This window comes from Phodopus roborovskii, unplaced genomic scaffold, assembly GCF_943737965.1.
Source record: "Phodopus roborovskii unplaced genomic scaffold, PHOROB, whole genome shotgun sequence".
Taxonomy (NCBI): Eukaryota; Metazoa; Chordata; class Mammalia; order Rodentia; family Cricetidae; genus Phodopus; species Phodopus roborovskii.
The window spans coordinates 55,490,512-55,506,862 of record NW_026126480.1 but is presented as its reverse complement, the minus strand read 5'-3'; the positions used below and the strand labels follow the sequence as shown (position 1 = coordinate 55,506,862).

General features: G+C 55.7%; 1 protein-coding gene across 5 annotated transcripts in view; it reads right to left on the bottom strand.

Annotated features, from left to right (window-relative positions):
* Positions 1-16,351, bottom strand: part of Nrxn2 (neurexin 2) — a 99,380-nt gene that overhangs the window by 22,283 nt on the left and 60,746 nt on the right. For all 5 annotated transcript variants that reach the window (XM_051193723.1, XM_051193720.1, XM_051193719.1 and 2 more), the window contains 4 exons: positions 16,038-16,228; positions 14,692-14,865; positions 14,306-14,425; positions 2,904-3,085 (listed from right to left, as the gene is read on the bottom strand). In XM_051193723.1, coding sequence (XP_051049680.1) covers positions 2,904-3,085; positions 14,306-14,425; positions 14,692-14,865; positions 16,038-16,228 — 667 coding nt within the window. The remainder of the gene's footprint in view (positions 1-2,903; positions 3,086-14,305; positions 14,426-14,691; positions 14,866-16,037; positions 16,229-16,351) is intronic.

Here is a 16,351-nt window from a genome sequence, read left to right as displayed (position 1 = left end):
GTCTAGTATATGAACACACTGAAAGACTCCCAGTCCAGCCTGAGCAAGAACCCCCTTTGGTTGTTAGCTACATCTAAAGAGAGCTGAAAGCCTGGGGATGGGGTGAGGGAGGCTCAGACAGGTGAGGGGTGGGTTGAAGACCAGGGTATGCAGCTACGGACCCCATAGCTATCTATCTGCCACTTGTGGGGTCCAGTTCCCCCATCCCAAGATCCACAACAAGCCAGATACATCTGTATGCACACGCATGTGCACACACCCTGTCCTCCACCTCCAAGGTAAAGCAAGGAAACTGAGGCGGCCTTGCCTAACAGTCTTAGCAAGCCCCACCCATGCACCACCCACAGACTGACAACATCCCCAGGGAGACGCGATCATCATCAGCTCCCCACACAGGCAAGGGAACAGCCAAGCCTCCTGGTTACTATTGTTAGTAATGATACCACCAGAATAGTATCAGCCCCTTGGATGTCTCTGAGGGCTTCTCCCCCTCACGAGGCTCCACCCAGGCAGTGATAACGGTCAAGGGCACTGGCAGGCTGGGAGCTGGACTGGCAGAGGACTGGCTAGGAGAGCTAGAAGGCAGGACACCTGGGTTTCCTAGGAGGCAGCCAAGCTTGGAGCTGTGCACTCCGGGGGAGAGGCAGCTCCCCAGAGCTGCTCCCGATGTGAAGTCAGTTGTCACTTCTGTTAAAGTCATTAATTCCTAATTCCCCAATTACCTCATTAGGCGGCGGTGGGGAGAACGCGGCCGCTCCTACAGCAAATAATTATGGGAGTCAAAATTAATTTGGCAAAGTGGAGCGACGCTTTATTAGAAACGTCAAATTGCTTTTCTCTTATTTTGCTGCCGCCTCCCCACTCTCTGAGAACTGCTAACGACGCTGTGGTGGGAGCTGATGTGTCACCGGGGGAGGAGGGGTTTGGGGGCTGCCCCCAAGGGGCTTTGAGCCCATCTGGTACCCGACTCCCCCTCAGTGCCAGCCTCTCTTGGGACTTCCACGCCCCTCAGCATTCTCCCCCACCCTCTGCAGCACCTAGGCCTAGCTCCCTCCCTCACAGCCTTACACCAGGAGAGGTCTGAGGGAAGGAAGAAGGACATCTCTCCTCACAGACTTCCTGCCCTTCCTGCTCTGGGAGGAAGCAATCATCCCCTAAACCTGCAGGTCCAGATGGGCACACACTGACCAGGTGGCTGGTCACCGGCGACCAGGATGCCGAATGCTCCCAAAGTGCAGTGAGCACATTACACACGTGATCTAATTAAGCCTCTGTCCTCTCCGTGTGCCACACTTCTGGGGAAACTGAGGCTCAGAGAACTGCAGGGACTTGCATAGAGCAAAAGAAAGTGCTGGGGTTCAAACTCACACCATCAGCTCCAAAGCCACAATGCCCTCCCAGGATGGAGAAAGGGGACTACCTCAAAAAGACAGACACAAGGAGACATTGTGACATCCTACCACACCACACAGACAGGCGACCGAACCCACAGCAAACGCCACTCCCTGGAGAAACATAAATGCATAGCCTGTCCTGTCAGGGTCTCCCTGGCTCACCTCAACTCACAGCCTTGCCTCCTGTCACAACTGCCACACACCCACCACTGTCCTGCTGCCCATGGCACACGGCCTCTCTCCACAGGCTGCCACACAGAGCTTCGGGCCTCTTTTCCCCAGGCCTGGCCTGTCTCACCCCCTACTCTTGTCTCCTGGGAACCTCGCCTGTCACTTGCCACTGCCACCAGCCCTGCTCTGCCTGCAGGATGGCTTCCCTCAGGTCTACTCCCTTTACAACTCAGCATTGGGAGGGGGGCAGACCTCACCCTGAAGAGCTGTTGTGTGGGAGGGGCCAGGAGCCCCACCCTTACTCAGATGAGGAAGGTCAGGGCTTATACAAACCTTCTCGTCTATTTTTCTCTCCCTTCCAATTCTTCCCTCCTCAAAACCCAGGCTCCCCACACAGATCTTTCCAACTGGAGTACAGAGCCTTTTCTACCCTCAAAGCTCAGGGCTCTGGCCAGGGCCAGCACGTGGGAGGCAAACAGGAAAGTGAGGGAGAAAGAAACATCATATAGAGATAGAAGCTGAAGTCAGAGTCTGGGACTTAAGACCACGGAGGATTAAGGGGCTGGGGAGAGGCTAAGCTTAGAAATGAAATCTGACAAGGTCAAAAGTCACAGAGAAGGTGTAAGGTAGGCCAGAAGTCACAGGGAAAGGTGTGAGGTAGGGTCAGAGGTCACAGGAAGGGTATGGGACAGAGCTAGAGGTCAGAGAGAGTGGAACAGGGCCAGAGGTCACAGGGAAGGGGGTGGGGTGGGGTCAGGGGTCACAGGGAAGGGCGTGAGGTGCACAATGAGCAAGAAAGAGAAAGGATAAACTGCCTGTAGACTAATGGGATGTGAGGCTCAACCAAGAGATCAGTGCGGAAAGAACTTGAGCAGAAACTATGGAAAAAGCCTGGTCAAGGGTCTGCTGGGAATGCAAAGGTCATGGAAACAGAGGTCACAGGTATGGTAAAGGCAGAGGTGGGATTCGAAGTCAAGACAAAGAGGCGCAGATGGCTCCTATTGGACAGGGAGGTACGAGGGAGAGGACAGGGGCAGATTAGTGAACAGAAGCAGCCCAGAGGCACCCTAAGAGGGCATTTTTGAAGGCTACAGTAAAATGGCCTGGAAAGCTCACAGACACCTCGGATGACTGGAGAACACAGTTGGTCTGCACAACAAATGTGCAAGTCTTGAGTGACCAGGAGAGAACTGAATCTCAAAAGAACTTCAAGAAATGAGGGAATGGGCCTTGGATGCTCCCCACGAGGGGCAGATGTAACGTAACGTCCACAGCAGTGAGGAGTAGGAAGATTTGGAGTCAGGGTGGCAGGGTTAGCGACTGGGCCCAGATCCTTACAATGTGCAGCTGCAGGTAGTCCCCGAGGCCGGAGGCACTGTCCACTCGCACCAGTACAGCGCTCCGCTGGTGGGTGCTGAAGCCTACGGCCAGGCGGTCCATCCTCGTGCTGGGCCGGTCATTGGGGGGCCATGTGTAGGTGATGAGTGCTCCCCCCTTCCCAAAGATGTATGTGGTCCCAGCTGCAGAGAGAAGGAAATAGGGAAGAACGTCAGTGGGTCCTTGTGGTTGGATGAGCCACAAGGCTTCAGCTCTGAAGCCCCCCAGAAGCTACCAATCCATAATTCCAGATGCTCAGGTGAGACCCTGTGCATGTACATGTACACAGACAGAATCCCAGCTTGAATTACAGCAATACAGGTAACACAGAGAGTGTGACCAAGAAAAAAAAAAAAAAAAAAAAAAAAAAAAAAAAAACACAGCAAGACCTGGGGCCTGCTTTTGACCAGCTCAGCTTCTCCCAAGAGCTTCTTTGGGACCAGAGCCAAGTAGCAATGAGGCAAGAGGGAGCCTCAAGTGATGGCGGGAAGATGAGCAGGGCTGTGGGCAGCTGTGACTCATGGCTCATCTCTGGCACTTTGCCAATGCCAGCCCCTTAGTCCTCTCCCAGTCCCCTGGGTATCTTCCTGGTTTGTCCAGGGATCCTTATTTCCACCCTCAGGCAAGTGTACCTGGGTGCCAAAGCCTAGAGGCCTGGAATTCTGCCCAGAAAGGAGGAGGCAAACGGGGGGGGGGGGGGCTGACAGCCAGAGGAGGCAGGGAGACAGATGGACAGAGAAGGACAGAGGGATGTAGGTGAGAGAAGAAGGAGAGTGGGAGCCTGAGATGTAGGCTCCCTCTCCCAGCCCTCCCCCACCCCACCCTCTCTCTTCTTCTCCCTCTCCTCTTCGCCATCCGGCTGCCGGGGGCGGGTGTGAGGTCCCTAACGATCTCAGCCCCAAAATAAACCCCATTAGTCGCCATGTTCCCTCCTGCGGCTGACTGAGCTCCCTGGGGGTGGAGGTGGGAGTGGGAGGGGCTGGTCACCCAGTGTCCGGGAAGGGAGTCTTGTCTGGGAGGCCTGGAGGACTAGACTCTTGGGCCTGCAGGAAGGGAAGGGGAGAGACTCAGCTTGCATTCTTTAGGACATACACAGAGCAGATGAGATTCATAAAATGCCTGATTAAATCATTAGCTACTAACGACTCCTCTCGAGGCACTTCTTGGGGTGGAGAAAGGGGTTCAAGGGAAGACTCGGCCAGTGAAAAGGAGATGCAGATGAGGCCTGGGGGTCTCTCACCCAGTAGCCCCCTTGTAGTCCAGGCAGTCAGGTGGAATAAAGGATCCGTCCCAGGGAACTCTAAGTCCCCATGTGAGAAGTGATCTCTGAGTGCCTTGGAGAGGGTGTGGAAGGTTGGGAATGGAAGGGAAGGCTGCTGCCTGGCATCGGAGGTAATGAGACTACAGCCAGGGAAAGAACCAGTCCTTATTTTCCACATCCCAGCAGAGAACAAAGTGGAAAGGGACCCCAAGGGCAGGGCAGACAGGGAAAAACCACAAGGATATCTAAAATGGTCATCTTTTTGCAGACTGCAGTTTGGAAAGCACTCTAGCAGACGGAAGGAAATCAGCTCTGCCCCTGCAGGCTTAGGTGTCCCCCAAGCCTCAGGCCCTGGGGGCACAGTGGGGAATGTTGGGCCTTCAGGGCGAGTTCCAAGTTTACAGTAGAGAGCTAGTTTCAGCGAGGGGAATAGAGTGAACATCATCTCTACACCCAGCGTGGGTTACCTGCCTGCCTAAAAAAGGCTGGGCCTGGAGGCCAGAGCCAAGAAGCTATGCCTCAGCCAATGCAGTCTCTCAGCTCCCAATACTCCAGCACTCCAGAAAATCGGCTGTTTCCATGACAACCACAATACCCAGGGTCCTCCCTCTATCCTCCACTCACAAGCTGCATGTAGAATTTGTGGGTGGGGGGATAGGCTTGGGGGAACAGAAATGCTGACCTCCTCTACATAGTCCCTGACCCCTGGGCTCCAGATCTCCCAGGGAGAAGAGCTTTTCCTTAGGCTTTTTGGGCCTGTTTCACCAGGGAAAGACACCAGACTCGCACATTTGCGTGGAGTCAACCTCCAAACCCACCAGGTCCAAGGAGGAGGTCCTTCATGCGGACATATCCCCCCCCTTCCCCGGATGCCACACAGCATCCTCAACACCATGGACAGCGCTGTGCCTGCGCGGAGAGCACCGGAACAACAGCAAGCCAGGTTTGATATGCAGAGAGAGGTCTGAGATGAGTGCCCACAACCCAAGTCCCAGGCCTTTACAAGCAGACACAGCTTCAAGTGACGCACACCTAGACCCTACACCTACGCGCGGACGGCGACGCACCCAACTGCACACAAAGCCTCAGCCCGGAGAGACAGACCCCACCACAGGAGTCGCGGCCTCCGGGGAAACATGGCGGTAAACGCACAAAGGCAGGCCTCCACCGGCGGCCAAGGGCAGGGGCCGGCTAGGTGCGGATGGGCGCCTGCGTCCCAGCCCTCCCACTCCCCAGCCCCGGCCTCCCCCAGGATTTATGATCCAGCTGTTCCTATACTGCAGGCAGTTTACTGTGCTGGGCGGACCTGATAAAACCGAAGGGCGTTTATTACACTGTGGAGGGGAACCAGGTTGGTTAGACACTTCTTAGGCAGAAGAGGGGAAGGGTGAATGGTTTATTGGGCTGGGGCTGCAGTAATTACCCCGGGGAGACATTTCTCTCCCCAGCACCACGGATTCCGCACGGGCGGAGACAGAGGCCTTGGCTTAAAGAGGAGGTCGGGTGCGGGAGGCGGAGCTTCTGCCAAGTCCCGCCCCTCCGGCCACGCTCAGGAGGCGCTTCCCGCAGCTCAACCAGGCAAGCAAACTGTTCCTGGCCCTGCCCCAGACTCCCCCAAGAAGGCACAGCAGCCTTAGTGCTCACGACAACACTCCACATCTATAACTCTTGACCACATCCGGCAAGGACTTGAGAAACAAAGGTGCCTAAAGCAAGCCTGTGTTGCCCAAGGCTGGTGGTGTAGACCAGTTTTTCTTTTCCACGCTGGGAAATAGGGAGCTGACTGTGCATAGCATGCTGACCAGTTCCACACCGCTGAAGCCCACAGCAAGAGAGTTTCTAATCAGGCATAAGGTGTCACAGGCTCAAGACTGGCACCTTCTGCCCTCATCCAACACAGTTTCCTCAATGCCTCCTAGACCCAGAAATCCACAGAGCCATAAAATACTAGAAATGATCATATAGTCAACACACACACCTACATTCTAGCAAGAAAACAACCAACCATTAACAATAGTTAGGCAACCCAGACTCACAGCAATCATCCCGTGTAAAAACCACCCATGCATTCACACCCCAGGGCTGAAAGTACATGAGCAGCGGCTCTGTCAGTGCCCCAGTAGCATCAGAAGCTATAACAAAAGCCCTCTGGAAGATCTAGAATGGTCAGGGCTCCTGTGTAACCCAGAAAAGCCTGTATCTTAGGTGCTTTCTGACACCAACAAATGTCCCCAGGAGAACCACTAGGAGCAGGGGCCCAGACCCCTAAACTCAAACCTCTCTTGATCTACATACCTCCTCAACTTTTCACCTCAAGCTGGCACATCCATCCCCAGAATCAACATACATGATAGTCCCCTTTATGCTGGAAGCTACTGATCCAGAAATGAGCTGGGATTGAGTCTTTACTGGTTCCTGGGGGAACCAGCAAGGAACTGAGAGCTCATCAAGGGTCCAGAAACCAGGACTTGGACAAAGGGGCCCACGACCAGAAAGGTAAGACCTCCTTCATCCCTTTTAGGTCCCAGTGGTCACCGCATATCCCACAGTGACATCAGGTGCAGAAGTGTCAACGGTGTTTGGCAGGTGGGTAGGGACATTATGTAACAAGAGTGTTGGGGGATGGGGGGACGTGGGGGAAGCAGTGAGGAGGGAGGGAGGGAAGGCAAGGAGACACTCAGTGGAGAAACAGAGAAGCAGGTGTCCATGAAGAGAAATGTCCTCACACTAGGGAACCTTGAAGCAGGAGGACACCTTTCTTGCCTTCAACCCAGAGAGGAGTTCAAAGGGAAGATGGTTCTCTCATCTCCCCCATAGTCAATGGGAGCAGAGATGGGGTCAGTGTCAGTCATGACAGAATGCTTCCTCCTCTTCTAGCTTTCCGTAGCCCCTTCCTTCCTCCCTGAATCCTTCACAGCCTCCCCATTACCTCCATCAGTGTCCCAGGCTACCCTCCATCTCATCCTCTACTCCCTTCTACCCTGAGAAGACACCCCAAGGCAATGCTCATGCCAACATGATATACTTTTTTCAGACCCCCGTTATCTTGACCTGGGTCCCTGTAGCAGCATCAGGAGCTGTGCTGAGAACCTTCTGGGAGACCTAGAACTGTAGAGGGATAAAGCATCCTGCACAGTCCAGAAAAACCTGCATTCCTGTTCCCTCTCTCTGCCTGGCTCCTGCTCCTTGCCAGCTCTTGGGCCCTCCTCCCCACCTGCCCATCATCCCTGGGCCAGTATTTCTCTCTTTTACCCTCCCCTTTCATATCTGCTCCTCTTCACCACACAGGACACCCTCCATTGAACCTGCCCCCTTTCCTAGCTCACTCTTTATGCCTCACATCATTGCCTAGAATGACCAGGTTCTGTCTGGGTCTTTGGAAGCAACACTGGGCCCAAGGAAAGCCAGAAGAGAACAAGGAGGAGGACGGAGCAAATGAAGAGGGCAAAAGATCTCCTGAGGAAGCAGAGTTGAGATCAGGGTGAGAGTGAAGAGAAGAGCAACTGTGGAGCACTGCATGGGCAGGGATGGCAGTTGAGACAGGGAGTAGAGAGGGGAGACTACAAAGGAACACAGGTACAGTCTGAAGAGACTACTCCTGGAGAAAGGATGAAACAAAGCAGTGGCACATTGGGGTGGGGGAGCTGAGAGACCGGATATGACATGGGACAGAGATCAGGAAGCTTCTTGCAGGCACAGACGATTGTGGGAAAACAGAGACCATGCAGACAGGGAGGCAGTGAGGGGCATGGATGGGACAGGACAACAATGTGGGTAAAGAAGATGACAGAGGGGCAAAAGCAGAGGTGAAGATGAAAGGTGACGGACACTCAGAAGTGAGGAGAGGTGAGGACTAGGAGCGAGAGAGAGTGCATGGTAGGGAGCCCTGCGATGAGAGGCCACGCTGCACAGTGGAGAACTAATGAAGTCAGTGAGAGGTAATGAGTCAGGAGCCAATGTGACCGGAGCATGGAGACCAGAGTGCCCAGGTGGCAGGAAGACACAGATGGACGGGAGTGTCCAGAAGTGGAAGTTACTAAGCTTCAGACAGGAAATGTTGGAGGGCTGAGAAGGGAGCCCCAAATGAGGGTGATGAGGTGTGGAGATGGGGGGCCCAACAGGCACAGTGTGGAACACAAGGGACAGAGATAGGGGTGACAAGGTGCAGAGGGGGGTAGGGATGAAGCAAAGGAAAACCAGAGCCGGAGCCTCAGTCCAGAGTGCAGGTGCAGGACAGAGCAGGGAAATAATAAACTAAAACAGGAGGCAATGGGGTCTCCAGGATGGGAGATGACCGATGCTCTAAGATGGAATGTGAAGGGGGCTGAGACAAAAGCTATGGAAGCTGCTGTGCAATGAAACCTGGCAGGTGAGGCAGGAAATGGGGCCCAACATAGATGTTGTGGGGGACAATATGGAAAGTGACAGGCTCACAGAGTCCGTGGGACAGAGACAGGAGGAGACAGGTACAGAGTTGGGAGGAGATGGCCTACTGGGAATCCTGGGGGAAGGGTCTCAGACATGAAGGAATGAAGGGAAGTGTGAAAATGAGAAGTGAGGAGAGCCGGAGTGGAAAGTGATGGAGTCTGTTTAAGAAGGAAGGGGAAGGGCTTGGAGAGAGAAGGTTATGAGGGACTGGGGTGGCGATGAAAATCAGTGGATGGTTACTGGGCTGACACAAGAGAGAGCACACAGGAACCAGGCTCCAGAGGTGACATCCTGAGGGTCACAAGCAGAGGCAGAGCAGAGATGATGAATAAGGGTAAATAGTTACCAAAGATGGGGTAAAGGGGGTGCAGAAGATGGGACATTGGCCTGAGGGATTGTTTGAGAGGTGGAGGGAAAAGGGGAGGTTGCCAGGTAGCCAGAGGTGCAAGGAAGGAGGTAACAGACCAGCCATGGGAGGATGAGGGCGAGGTGGAGGTAAGACAGAACAGGGATGGAGGGGATAGGAACAAGAGACTCAAGGAGGACACATGGAAAGGATGAAAGGACGGACAGGCTATGGGGCTCTGGGAGAGGAAGAGGCTAACAAAGCACACGGGGAGAAGGCGGTACAGGTGAAGCTAGGAAGCACTGAGGATGAGGTGAGCACGAGGAATGGAGATGGAGGTGAGGGTGGGGCTGGCACGATGGGAGCTGGAGATGGGAGGTGAAGGGGCTCCACCGCAAAGCCCAGGTCCGCGCGAGCGTTCAGTCGGGGTGCGGCCCTCAGTGCTCCCGGAGCCTGGGCGGTGCACCCGAGACCCCCGAGCCAGTCCGCTGGCGTCTGGACGCCACTTACCGTGCCCGCTGCGGGTGAGGAAGGGCATGCGGTTGATGGCGATGGGCACGGTGCCGTGCTTGCTGTGGAAGTGGTGGACGTGGTGGGTGGTGCTGAGGCTGGACGAGACCCGGGCCCCCTCGGTCGCCCCCAGCAGTAGCAGAAGCCCCAGCAGAAGCGGCAGCAACGGCGGCGGCGGCGGCGGCGGCGGCAGGGGCCTGGCCAGGGCGGGGGGGCGGCGCGGGCACCCCCCCTGCCCGCTCCCCCCGGGGGGCATCTCGGCCGGGGGCGGCCACCTCACAGCCCCATGGCCGGGGGCGGGGACGCGGGGCTGCGCGGCCCCGCGAAGCCCCCCTCCGGCTGCTAGCTCCGGGAGGGGGGGTAGGGATGAAGCAAAGGAAAACCAGAGCCGGAGCCTCAGTCCGGAGCCAAGCAAATCAACTGGATCCCGCCGGGGAATCCGGGGTGCTCGCAGCGGGAAGGCCAAGGTCCGGGGCGCCTGGGTCCATCGCGGGCGGCTAGGGGGTCCCCCCTCAGGCTGGGGCCGGGCCGGCGCAGAGAACCGTCAGCGGCCAGCGGGTGGGGGCATAGTGCTGGGGAGGGGACGATAGGGAAATCCTGCAGAAAAACCCAGCGGGGCGGGAGATGGGGTGCGCAGAAGGAACCGAGGCCCGGCTCCCCCGAAAGCTCGAGCACCGCGGAACCGACCCGGCGTCGCTGCCGCCCGACGGAGGCCAGGGAAGGAAGGAGGGAGCGGCCGGGGGAGGGGGGCGGGAGGAGGGGGAGGGAAGCAAATCCGGGTGATGGGGGTGAGGGGAGAGAGGAGGGGAGAGGAGAAGAGGGGAGCGGGGCCAGGCAGAGGAAAGGCGCGAGCCTGCGAGATTCCGGTGGAGAGATGGAGGCAGCGGAGTGTTGCTGCAGAGGCTGAGAGGGCTGGAAGGGAGAGGGAGGGAGGGACAGAGGAAGGGAGGGAGGGACAGAGGGAAGGAAGGGAGGGGAGGGGAAGCGCAGGAGGAGGGGGGCAGGGCGTAGGGACCCGAGCGGCTCCCGATCTGCGGGCGGCGCTGGGCAGCTCCGCGGCGTGGCACCTGGCTAGCCCGCACGGCGCTCGCCTCTCCTATGCACGCGCCCCACCCCTCCCCCGTGCTCGGGAGCGCGCTTTCCACCATCACCATCACCACCACTGCCACCCCCCTCCTGGAGAAGGGGCCCTGCTGAATAATTGAACGGGACTGAGGCTTGCAAGAGAAGCAGCTCTCTTCCTCCTCCCCTCCCCCATCTGGACAAGCCCCAAAAGTGCTTGCTGGTCCAGTACGCAGAGATGTGGCCACAGCCCTCTTCGGCACCCCTTGGATCACATGTGCACGCTCGGTTGTGGACAAGCTTGGGTATGAAAACACCCACGCGTCCCTATAGGCGCCAGTGTGCTGGGAGGCACATAGTTCAGATACATGCATGTCTGTGATCAGACACTGACATACCAAATGCTTACAGAGGCATATGTGCACAGACACATGTACATGTTTGATTATAGGCAATGAATGGCCAACATACATTCCCAACCCCCTTGAAACTCACCCTCAGAGACAATCATCCATACTCCTAGAAACAACCTATCCAAAGGCACTGGATACACACACACACACACACACACACACACACACACTCACACCTGCCAAGATGTTTGCCTACCCTTACACAAGGCTCTTCTCCTTTCCTCCAACCCTCCCTCCTCCCCTACTTCTCTAGTCTCAGCCCCTAGCTCCCCAGGGATCTCCAGGACAGTTGTCTGGAAGGACAAAACCTTGTGGTCCATTTACATCCAGCTAAAGGAACCATTTCTCTCTTAGGAGGCATCCTTACATCCTTACACTGAGATCTGCTCTCCAGTGGGTTAGGAAGTGTTTGTCATGGCCCCAGAGATATGTGCAGATAAAACCCCCTCTCATTTGGATGCAGCCTTCACACTCACATCATCCTGCTTGGACAAGGGAGGGTGCAGTGCAGGAGGCAGATGAGGAAAGGGGAAAGATGCACAGGGGACCCTGAACTGAGGGCAAGTGGGGCAGGTGAGTAGAAAGGAAAGGTGGATTGAAGAGGAGGGGGAAGGGAAAGTGGCTCCTACTTCTTGATTCCAGGTTCCATTTTGGTGCAAAATTGTCATGGTGATCTCTGGGCTCATGGGTACAGTCAAGACCCAGGACAAGCCAGGTTGGGGTCTAATGTCTAGAATTCCAACACTTGTTGGGCTGATGCAGAAAAACTGCCACAAGCTAGAGTCCTGCCTGGAGTACATATTGAGACTCTGCTTCTCAGAGAGAGAGAGAGAGAGAGACAGAGAGAGACAGAGAGAGAGAGACAGACAGAGAGAGAGAGAGCACTCAGGACAGCACCTCTGCTGCTACAACCACTTCCTCAGCTTGCTAGATTGGGGGGGGGTGTTCACACACATCACACCCTTCAAAAGTGGAGACCAGTCTTTAGGTGTACCCAAGAGTAGGCTTCAAGTAGTGCATAGCTCCACAAGCGAGGAGACACAGTAGGGTGGGTCCATGAGGTCCTCTCCATCTGCCCATTCTCTCCCATCCTTGCGCCCCTGGCTCTGGAGTACAGACTGACACAGCTCCAAGCAGGCAGAAAATTTATGGCCCCAGAGGGAGAGAGGGAGGAGCTGGTGGTGGTGGTGAGAGGAGAGGAAGGGAAACCGCCTGGAGGCCAATCAATATTGGTGAGTGGGAATTGGAGATAGTGGTGTTGGGGGGAGACATAGACACAGAGGGTAAGAAAGAAGAGAGAGATGGAGGTGTGCAAGAGATCAATAGAGGTTACAGACATGAGGAGAGATGGAGAAGCAGCCATGTGAGAGCTAACAGCCTGGGAAAGGCAAGAAACTGCCTCAGACAGCAGGAGCCCGGGGCTTTGGTGTGCACATTGCTCTCCTCTCTTCTCTCATTGAAAGTCCTGCCTCCATTGTCTCTACTTGCTTCTTCTACTGATCTTTTTTCTCTTGGTCTGCCAGAGTTGACCCTTGAGAGCTCCCCCAACCCCTCATGGCACAGATGGAGAAACTGATGTAAAAGGTAGGAAGAGATTGTCTGAAGGTCAGGCCTCTCTTCCTCCTAGTCTGGCTCCATCCAGACAGCTCTGAACACCCTTAGGAGACCAATTCTGCCCTACCACCTTGCCTATAATCTCCTTGCTCATTTCTGTGTGATAGTGTATACCTGCAAGGCTCCAAGAAGGGCAGACATGGAGCTGGCATGAAAAGCCAGACAGAGGAGAGGCCCCAGGAGAAAGGGAGCATGGCTAACACCCCACCCAGTTTCTCCATCTGCCCTTGCAGTAGGGAAGACCTCAGAGCAGCTGCAGCCAGCACTGGCTACTTCAGAACAGCACCGATCCAGCCCTTTGGGGGCTCCAGGCTTCACCCACCTTTTCCTTAGTTTCACAGCTTTGCTCGGGCTATACCACCAGATACACAGGTGCTTGCCATGATGACACTTCCCAGGGTGAGGCAGGCCCCTCAGCTCCGGTGTCCTTTTTTTCTACCAACCTAAAACCTAGAGAATGCTCTCTAATTGCCCAAAGATGGAGCGAGCAATTCTCTAGATACACGCTCTGCCTCCAGCTCTAGGCTTTTTCCTGACACACAATAGTGAACATGAACAGCCATACTTAGGCCAGATTCCCTATATCCTGAGCAAGAAAAAACGACATGGGTATCACTGCCATTCCCAGAATCCCATTACAGTAGGAGTAACCATCACAGTCAAGGGACCCCAGGTTCTAGCAGAACCCAACCACTGACCCCCTGTGCCTGGGGGTTGATGAAGGATCAAATAGGAGGGCTTTTCAGGTGGCATCAAACCATCAGTGGAGTGGGTTAGGGTGAACAGGTCTGTGCCAACTGAAGCCAAGTAGAACACACAGCAGGGCTGAGGTGATCCTGAGCTGGCTGGGAGGTTTAGGGAGGCACATAGAATAGCAGGTCAGATGAAACTCCTGGGGGACAGAGCTGGGACAGCTGGCCACACCTGAGAACCAGGAAATGCAGGTGAAGAGGGGCTGGACATTTTACCAAAGGAAAAACCAACAGCCACCCAAAAGCCTTGTCCCCTGGAATGACTCAGGACTCCCATCAGATGATGTGGATCCAGATGAGTGGCAGGAGCCCAGCAGGAGGTCTCACCTAGGCCTGCTGTAACCACCTCCAGGCATCTCCAGGCCCCTGTTGGCTCACTTTCACTTTGTGTTTCAAAAGCAAGGAAGCTTCATCCTCCTGTGATTGTACTGGGGGCGGGGGTGTCTTTTCTGACGTCCCTTTGCTTATCTCCACACCCCAATCCCAATCATCAGAAAGGTCAAAGCCTCCACACACCCACCATACCCCCATGTCTGACCCAGCTGTCCTCCCTCTGCCAAGCTGTAACCAGCTGATGGCCACCAACCACAGGGGACTAGAAAATGCTGCCAAAGCTGCTCTCTCTGGGGAGGGGCCTCAACTATGTGCAAGCTAGCAAGGGAGGACACTAGGGACTAACCTTGTGGCTCAAAGGGACAACCTGCAGCTGGGACTCTTGGGTTGGGGGGAGAAAGAGGGAACAGCGGGGCCTATGTCTAAGAAAACCAGATGTCCTGCCAGCTCAGAACCAGGATGAGCCACCTGCCAATAGATGGCTCCAGAGACTCAGGCAGCAGTGAGGTGCAGCAACCACCGGCCCCTGCAGTCTCTGTGGTGATAGAGTAGCAAAACCCCTCTTCCCTCCCTTCCTCCCAGGCAGATCCTGTGGCTGGGGACAGGGGTGAGAACTCTTGGGGACCAGCCCTGCAGGCACTCACGGTCATTACAGACTGGGCCTCCATAGGAAGTCATGGTGCAGTCACAGGTAAAGCCATCCCATTGCTGCAGACAGACGCCCTGGTTGGCACAAGACTCTTCGGTGCAGGTGGTGCTGGGGCCTGGAAAGAGAAGGAACGAGAAATGCCCTCGGCTCAGCCACACCCCCGGGGGCTGCACAAGTTCCATAGCCCGGCACAGAGGCTCTGCCTTTGGTCCACCAGAGTGAAAGGCTGCTAGGTTTGGGACTAGGGGTCAGTGTGGAAGAGAACAAGGAGAGTATGACTCATCCCTTGCCTGTCCTCCTTGTCACAGAATTTGTGGGACAGGCTTCTGCGAGACCTGAGAAGCCTCAGGGCCATACCTAACCACTCTGCTGCATACTCACCATCACAGCCCCTCTCCACCTGCCCGATCCGGTGCAGGGCATCAGCAATGAGGTCTGGGAGGCGCCCATTGAGGTCCACGGAGGCCAGGCAGCCCTGAAAGCCATCCCGAGAAGCCACCAACTTGGGCAGGTTGCTGAACATATTCTTGCTCAGGCCACCGATGTACAACTCCCCTGCAAAGGGAATGCTATCAACACCCTGCCATCCTGGCCCTCATTCCCCTCCCAGAACACTAGCATCCCACCACTGGATCCTCCCAGACATCCGAAAGGCTCGTGGTATCCCTACCAGGTGCAGCGACCTGCAGATTCCCCACAGCACCACCTCTTCCTCTTCCCTTCCCTCTGCCATCTGTCTGCTCCTCTCCCTCAGAAGCCCAGATGCCTATGATAGTGGGGGCAGCTGGAGAGACTCGTTCATGTTCTCTCCCACAGGTTTGATTCCAGTTCCGGTCTATAATCAGGGCCTTTCATGGATGCGCAGCCCTACATCCTTCCACCCCCGCTCCCTCCTTCCCAAAGACTCCATTTCCCAGAACTGCAGGTCTCTCCCCACTCAGCAGTCTTCTCTCCTCCAAAGTCCTCCTGACAACTGGAGCTCCGGGAAGAAGTCTTCCTTAGAGACGCCCAATTTCCCACATGGACTCTTAACTCTCCTACAAGGGAAGTCCTGACCACTGTCTAGTGGAGCTTCAGCAGCCCTGGGCATCGTATCTGAAGACTGGGTTGATTCTCTGTACCACATCGCCCTCTCCTGGGAGCAAGGAGGATTTGCAGCAATGCCGTGCAAACTAGTGTGTCTGGGAGATTCAGGAAGTGAATTCACTGGCTCTGAAGATCTTCCCCAAGTTTTGACAGTTTGAGTTACACAGACACACATGGGGCCCTACAGAGCTAAGGGATGCTGTAGGCATGTGCCCAGAGGCATCATGGATCCCAGCTTGCTCTGGTACTGCTGCAAGCCTCATGTCTCCTGTCCCAATGCCCAATCTGCCATATCCTTCTCCCACTTCTCTTCCTGTTCCTTTCTCCTCTCCTCCTCTTCCTCCCAGCCACCCACTCTGGGTTCTAGCAATGACCATGCAATGACTGTTGTTGACTCACAGAAGAAGGTGGGACCCTGGTGGGAAACAGCTTGCCCAGTGCGCTATCTTAAGGCGGCTTCACAGAGCCCAGTGAGACCCAGGTGAGAAATGTTAGCCAGACCACAGTGGAGAGCAGGAAAGGGGGTTGGGGTAGAGAAAGGAGAAGCAGCCTTGACCGCTTGCAGTGTGTGTATGGGAGTGATCTTGCTGGAGAAGGGGAGCTGGGCTAGGGCTGGCCTTCTCCAGAGGGTCCAGCCCCACCTTTGAGATCCAGATTTCGGGCACCATTGGAATGCTGCGTGACAGTGCGGGAGTCGATCTTCAATGTGTGCACATTTCCTGGGTCCCTGGACACCACCACATTGTGCCACTGGTTGTCATTGACTGGTTTGTCTGAGTTCCCCTTCATCAAGGACGGGCCATTCCCCAGGTCAAACACGTAGTGGATGTACCTGCCCCACAGTAGGGAGGAAACGGTAGATCAGGTGGGGACCACTGAGATGCCAGGAGAGGATGAGCTACTGCTGTCTGGGGAGCTAGGGGCCTGGGACGGAGGAGTGGAGGAAGAGATCCTA